Genomic DNA, 7,809 nt, shown 5'->3' on the forward strand with positions numbered 1-7,809 from the left:
ATTCCATTCAATATAGACATTGGCTAAAAAAAAAAAAAAAATGGATGGGGGGGGCTATAAAGGCACAAGGAGTCCTAGTGTGGAGCTGGAGGTTGATGTGCTGGACTACACAGTCATTTGAACCACAAGGTCTGTGATGACAGACACATTGTCAGTAGTGACACTGCCCAGTGTGGTCACACCAGTCACACGAAGCTACTGAGCACCTGCAGTGTGGCTACCACCGAAGGAACCGAGTCATGAATGCACCCTGTGCTGCGTGACTTCATAATCATGTTTGAACCCATCACTGCAGCCATTCTGCCAGTTTGTCCCGAGGGTCTTTCTCTTTTGCTACAAGCATGATGTCCTTCTCCAGGGACTGGTCCCTCTTGAAAGCATACTCAAAGGACAAAGTCTCACCATACTTGCCTCTATGCTCTTTCTTGCTGTGTCTCCTGTAAAGCACATTGGCTTGTTCTTATGGCAGTCCATGGTATGTTTAGTATTGTTCAATGACACCTTAATTCAAAGGCATCAATTCTCTTTCAGTTTTCGTTTTATTCACTGTCTAGTTTTTGCATGTACATGAGGAGGCTGAAAGAATCAATGCCTTGGGTCAGGTGCATCTTAGTCCTCAAAGTGACATCTTTACTTTAACACCTCAACGAGTACTTTTACAGCAGGTATGCCCAATGCAATACCTCACTTATTTTCTTGACAGCCACTTGCACAGCATTGACTGTCGATGTAAGTAAAAAAGACTGATACCTTCTATCTCTTCTCTATGCATAATGCTGTTATTGGTCCAGTTGTGAGGATTTTTGTTTTATATTGTGGTATAATCCATATTGAACACTACAGTCTGAGCTTATCATCACTTATTGCTTCAAGTTTTCTGTTTCAGCAAGTAAGCTTGTACCATCTGCATACCACAGGTTATTAATGAGCCTTTCTCCAATCCTGAGGCCACATTCCGCTTCAAACAGTTGGGCTTCTTGGACTGTCTGCTCAGCATACAGACTGAATAAGTATGAAAGGACACAACTCTGACGCACTTCTTTCCTGATTCTAAAGCATGCATTATCGCCTTGCTCTGTTCAAACAACCACCTTTTGGTCTACGTCCGGGTTCTTCATGAAGACAATGAAGTGTTCTGGAATTCCCATTCTGTGCAATGTTATCCATAATTTGTTAAGATCCACAGTCATATGCTTTTATATAGTTAACAAAACCAGGCAAACATCCTTCTGATAGTCTCTGCTTTTAGTCACGATTCATCGGACATCAGCTGGAGAAATAGCCGTGTGTCCTACCCTTTTGGTTTACTAATTTTAGGTCTTTGAGTATTTTATTACAACATCTATCTTCTTGAGTTGTCCTTTGAGAGCTTCTGTTCAGTCTTGGACTTCATTTCTTCCATTCACTTTAACTTCTCTACATTCTAGAACAAGTCTGTCTCTTCTGATCTCCATTTTGCTCTATCTTTCCTGTCTTTGTAAATGACCTTTTGCTTTCTTCATATATGATGCCCCAGATGTCAGCACACAAACTCATCTGGTCTTTGCTCACTAGTGTGTCAAATCTATTCTTGAGATGGTCTCCAAACGCAAATGGAATATACTCAGGGACGTATTTTGACTTTTGTGGACTTCACCTTCAACTTAACCAGGCATGAGCAGCGATGGCCTGTTCCACAGTTGGCCCTCGGCCTTGTTGATGATATTAAGCTGCTCCCCACTCTGTTTCTACATATGTAGTTAATATGATTCTGTCTAGTCCATCCTCTAAGAATTGTGCATATTGTTGCAGTTTATACTGTCAAAAAAAATATTTGCAAAGAGTTAAGTGTGCCTCTGGTGTTGTTTCTACACCAAGCCATGTTTTTCCAATTATGGATCCTTCTTTTTTTTTTTTTTTACAGCTTTCACATTCCAAACCCCAATTATACTGTTATACTGTGGCCCTTGCCTCAAAGTAAGTGTTGGGAGTTCTAGCTCTCTAAGCTGTAAAGGTAATCATGTTTGAACTCCGTGTTTTCACTGTTAGGTAAAATCCATTACTGCTGTTGTTAAGCACCATCTAGTTCGTTTAAGAGTTGTTAACAGTCAGTTCGATTCCGGTTTGGACTCATAGTGACCCTGTAAGGGTTTCTGAGGAGTGGCTGGGTGAGTTTGAACCGCTGACCTTGCAGTTCAAATCCACCTTGTGGTGGAGCCTTTATGCTAGAGAGCCACACCAAGTTTAATCAGAGATACAGATAACACTAGCCCATGAACCACAAGGTTGGTGATTTGAGTCCAACAACCACGCCAAAGGAGAGAGATGAGGCTTTCTACTCCCACAAAGATTTTTTTTTAAAGCCTAGGAAATCCTATACAAGGTGGCTATGAGTCGGAGCCAACTCAACGGCACAAGAACACACACACAGAGTCCTGGGGGAGACAGACATCAAGGAAACAAGGAATGCCTAGGGCCACCAATAAGGAAGGAAATCAATACAGCTGGGACTTGAGCGTGGGTGGGTCACCTCCAGAGCTTTGAAAATACAAACCGCTCATCCCCCCATGCTGCACAGGCCTCATAAACCTGTATTTCTTTTTCCAACAATACTTTTATCATCTCTGAAAGAACAAGACAGCATTATGATGTGTGACTATAAGGCACAGGAATACATGTAGCCATTAAGTAGAGAACAACGTAAAACGGGCTGCTCCAAAAGGAGTGGGTCACCTAACACAGTAAAAAGGCCTCATGGGAAAGCTGGGACACTGGTAGCAAAGCAGCTAAGCACTCAACTGGGAAGTAAAGGGTTGGCAGTTCAAGCCCACCAGCAGCTCCACAAGACACAGAGGCAGTCCACATCCATAAGCATTAGACAGCCTCATACACTTCGTGGGCCAATTCTACTCTGTCCTAGAGGGTTGCTATGAGCTGGAATCTGCAGGATGTCACAAGGTGTTTGATGAATGGAACAATGATTTCACTGACAACACTACCCCACAATAAGACGCCAAAGAGCGGGATAACAGCAGCAAGCCACCCGAGTTGTCATGATGCATCCCCACTCTGCACCAGACACGTCTCACCCAGAAGCTCATCTACTCACCTCTTCTTCATGTCGCAGATCAGAAACCAGATTACAGCACAGAGAGCAACAGGCCTGTCTGTGCTCACGTTACAAAGTTGTGGAGTAGGGATTCGAGCCTGTCATTGGACTCACAGAGACCGGAGCTCTTGATCCCATTGCTAAATCACCACTGGTTACCAAGAGCACTCAACCAGACACAACACACTCAATACATGAAACAACAATAACTCTGGGTAATCCACAGGTTAGCACAATTGGTTTAGAAAGAATCACACTTTTATTCCTCGAAAGCCACCTTGCTTCTCAAAATGTCTAGCTTACACAGCGATTGGTTTCAACTCATGTTAGAGAATGCCCAAAATTTGGTTCTTATATTTAAAAGAGAGACTTTGAGAATGACAGTGGAAGATGGTCTGTAGATGGCAGCAGAGCTGAAAGCAGCCCGGCCTGACATGAAATCACTTCCACAGAGACAAGCTCTCACCAGCTTGTTTGTCATGCCGAGTTTGCTGAGAATTGAGATGAAATCAGGTACCAACCTTCCTGCAATTGCTGCAGCTGCCTCTTGAGAGAAGCCAGCTTGTCCTGGTACATCCTGCGGGAGAAGAAGAGCCACACTGAGACACACATACTTCATGCTGGACGCCCAAACACGCACAAACAGGAGTGACCTGACTTAGTCTGGGAGTGGCAGGAACATCCTCTGGGGGAGGAGAGCACAAGTGTAAGCGCAAGCGCTACACAAGGCTGCTGACTGATCACTGTGCCCTCCTGACAATGGTAAGGAGCTCTAGTAGTGTGCTGGTTACGGGTCGGGCTACTAACCTCAACCACCAGCTGTTCCGCGGGAGAACCGTGAGGCTTTCTGCTCCCGTAAAGCTTTACAGCCTCGGAAACCCTACAAAGGGTCCCAAGGAGTCGGAACCAACTCCTCGGCACACCACCCCCTGACAAAGATAGCTCTGAGTCCCTTGTTACAGCCACGGTGTCAATCCATCTCCTTCAGGGTCATCCTCTTCTCACTGACCCTCTACTTTACCCAACATGAGGCCCTTCTCCTAAAGACACGTTACCATAGAAAAACCATCCATGAAAGCCTACGGGGCAGCTCAAGTCTGCATTTATCTAAAGGGATCACAGATGGACAAGGGTTCTGTGCTTTTGAATCATAACTCAATGTTGTAGATTCTTTGCTGTCATCCCACCGTAAGAGAATCCGGTTAAAATCTGCAAAGCTGGAGACCAAGAAATATTGCGTCCCCAAGGACAATGATCAACAGGATTAGGAAAGAACATACATATACATCCTGAAAACGTGGTTATTTTCTTCAAGATTCAGATCATAACACAAAAACAAAAAAACATAGAACATTAGACACAGCATTTGAATCAACACGACAATTAAATTACAAATTCTAAAGGAGTCAAGTGGTATACCTTGGGCATATTTTTCCTATAAAGAGATCTTAGCTGTGTACCCAATGGTGTGGCACTGTGGGTTAATGCACCAGACTGCAAAAACTGAACTGCAAGCTTGGTGGTGCAGTGGATTAAGCTTAGCAGCTAAAAGGTCAGCACTTCAAAACCACCACCCAGCTGCTCCTCGGGAGAAAGGCGAAGCTGTCTGCTCCCAGAAAGATTTCGTCCCCAAACCCCTGGGAGCTGTTCTGCTGTGTCCTGTGTGGGGTGGCTGCAAGGAGGAATTGGCGTCACAGCAGTCAAAAATCGCTAGCTTGTCTCTCTGGACACGTCAGCTGTGGCTCCCTCAGAGGATGAGTGTGCAAGGGCGAGAACGTAGAACAAACTAGCACAGATCAGGAGCCTGGAGCCCCACTTCCACATCCTGGGGTCACAGAGCTCTGGAAGCATCTGGGGCACGTGCTTGGTGCTCCGAGAGGCCAAACCCACCTCAGAGTCCACAGGCTGCGCAGCACAGAGAGTAGACTCTCCCAGAGCACTGGTTCACACGTGGCCCCGGGTTCTCGCCTGTCCTCCTGGCGTATTCCTCCCCACCTCCGCCCTGGTCACTTCCATCAAGGGGCTCCCTAAGCTACTCTCAAAAGCTTCTTAGAGCAAGAAGAGAAGGACAGAACATCTAAATCCGGACCAATGAAATGCAACAAATGTGAAGAAGGCATATACGGTCCTTGCAGCACAAAGCAAGAACCAAACCAGTCACCATAGGGTGACTCTGACTCTAGGTGACTGAACTGTGCTCAGGAAGAGTTTTTGTTTTTCTCTATCTCATGGACTGTGGTCCCTACAATGTGGTATCTCTCCCCCTACTTCCTCCTCCCTGTGTTCACTGTTGACGGTCTTCCTCCTTTACTAAACCTTCAGAACTGTGTCCTTAGGTAAATGCTGTCCTTCTGCTCCAAAATAGCTGACAATTGTAAGGCATGCATACCTCCTCAGTGTTACTATGCCCCTTTTAGAACTATTTATCAGTTTAAACCACAAGGTCTGTGGTTCACACCCACCAGCTGCTCATTGGAAATCCTATAGAGAGTCACTATGGGTAAACAACACGTAACAACATTACTTCACTGGAGTCCTGGTGTGGAATGTAGGATAAACACTGGATCACAAGGTCGAGCTCTGTAGGTCTGTGGCCGTTCAAATGTGCCCGCAGATCCTCAGGAAGATCCTATACAGGGCTGCTATATGAGTCAAAACAGACTCAAAGGTACTGAGCTACAAAACCTGTCTGGAAATTGTGTCACCAAGATGCGGAAGGGCGACAGTCTCAGGAGTCCCACCAGACTCCATCAGATCAGTAAGCCTGGTCTTTCTTTATGATCTTGAGTTTTGTTCCACATTTTTCTCCCATTCTATCCAGGATGTTCTGGGAATCCTGGTGTGGTACTGTAGGGTAAGTACTGAACTCTTAACCACAAGGTCGGTGGTTCATACTCACCAACGACTCCTCAGAAACCGTCTACAGGGCTGCCAGGAGTTGGAACTGACTCAGCGCTACTCAACATCCTCATCCTCAAAGCTGTTCAACTGTGATCCCTATCAGAGATCAACGGTGGTAGCCAGATCCAATCTAGTCTCCTGATCTCAGACTTTGATGTTCATCACTCTTCTTGGCTCCAAACAGCGAAGAGGCCAATTGCTGCACCACAGACGGCTGCTCAGAAACTGTGAAGACCCTAATCGCTACTCACAAAGGCAGGATGTTAAACTGTGCATCTGCACTATGATATGGCAACTGAGCCTGGTGTCCCTGAGACCACAGTCCTGAGCCCCCAGAGCCAGCACCTCATTCACTCTGAAAGGCTTGTACTGGAAGATTTTTCTGATCTAGATCACCAGCCCTTTTCTTCTGAGGCACCTCAAGGTGGACTCAAACCTCCAAGTTTTCAGTTAGCAGTAGTGTATTCAGTGTGTACCACCTAGGGAGGGACAGTGAAACCATACATACAAGGTCACGGCAAGATTTTCCTGCCAACTCTGTACTGCAGAAAAAAATATGAAAGCTAGCACGACTCACTGTTCCTTCATTTCCACGTAGTCCTCTTCATCGTGTTTGGCAAGGTCAGTTTCACTCGCATCCTCCGTGTCTGTACCAAGTTAGGGAAGAAAGGTGACTTTAAAACCATGTTCCCAGTCAGCTCACCTGACACAGTACAAGTACTTCAAAAGGCTTTATAAAAAGAATTTCCACTTAGTCAGGCCTGCATGAAGCCACCAGCGAGAAATATTAAGTTTCTACAGAAAAGGAAATGTCATTTCCAACGTACCCACAACCAGATGCATTCAAAGAGCGTGCCTTTATCTACAGTGCAGCCAGAGAACAGGCCACATCAGGCACCGGCAGTGCTGGGGTCGGCTGCAACTGCCACAGAAGCCACAAAGCTGGTCGTATGGCTAGAAAGCTGTGGGTGGTCCAGCCTGCCTTTCTCACTACTCTTGAAATAAAAAAACAAAATCCATGTGCAGTGTGTTCTGGTGCCTTCCTGCTTTGAATCCTTAACAGATATGACATCAGCTATACATACAAGGCTGTTGTTAACAGTCACTGAGACAATTCCGACTTACAGCGACCCTTTGTAGGGTTTCCGAGGAGCACCTGATACTAACCTTGTAGTTAGCAGTCCAGCACTTATCCTACAGCACCATACTAAGACTCCATACAATAAAATTAAATTAAACAAAAAAACAATGAGTTCCCGCCACATCAGTTCGGTGGGCTTCAGAGTAAAACTGGCTTCCATGTAGTTTTCAGGGGCTGTGATCTTTAGCAATTAGGCCACCATGTCTGTCTTCCAAGGCTTCGCTGGGTGGATTCGAACCACCAACCTTTTGACTGAGGCTCCACAGGATAAAAAGCACATAAAGCAGCGCATTGGATTCCTTTAACTGAAATACATTCAACTTTACAGCTAAAGGGAGCAAGGAAGGAGGCCAGCAGGCACACAGAAACCAGTGCACAACATTTCAACATTGTAATTTCAACAACCCTACTGGAAGGAAGGGAGTTGTGGTGTGGAGCTGCAGGACTGCTAACCACAAGGGCCATGGTTCATATCCACTGGCTGCTCTGTGGAAACCCTACATTGGGTCGCTATGAGTCAGAACCAACTCAACAGCACTAAACAACAGCTGGAGGGTATTTAAGGAGTCCTAGTGGTACAACGAATCGGGCTGCGAACCTTAAGGTCAGCGGTTCGAAACTACCAGCCGCTCCGCGGGAGAAAGATGAGGCTTTCTACTCCCGTAAAGATTTACACCCT

General features: G+C 45.8%; 1 protein-coding gene across 1 annotated transcript in view; it reads right to left on the bottom strand.

The window, feature by feature from the left end:
* SUDS3 (suppressor of defective silencing 3 homolog (S. cerevisiae)) overlaps window positions 1–7,809 on the bottom strand; it is a 32,146-nt gene that overhangs the window by 21,665 nt on the left and 2,672 nt on the right. The window contains exons 2-3 of the mRNA XM_006865457.1: window positions 6,567–6,636; window positions 3,610–3,665 (exon numbers count right to left, since the gene is read on the bottom strand). Of these exons, the coding sequence (XP_006865519.1) occupies window positions 3,610–3,665; window positions 6,567–6,636 (126 nt within the window). The remainder of the gene's footprint in view (window positions 1–3,609; window positions 3,666–6,566; window positions 6,637–7,809) is intronic.

This window comes from Chrysochloris asiatica, unplaced genomic scaffold (genome assembly GCF_000296735.1).
Source record: "Chrysochloris asiatica unplaced genomic scaffold, ChrAsi1.0 scaffold00078, whole genome shotgun sequence".
NCBI lineage: Eukaryota > Metazoa > Chordata > Mammalia > Afrosoricida > Chrysochloridae > Chrysochloris > Chrysochloris asiatica.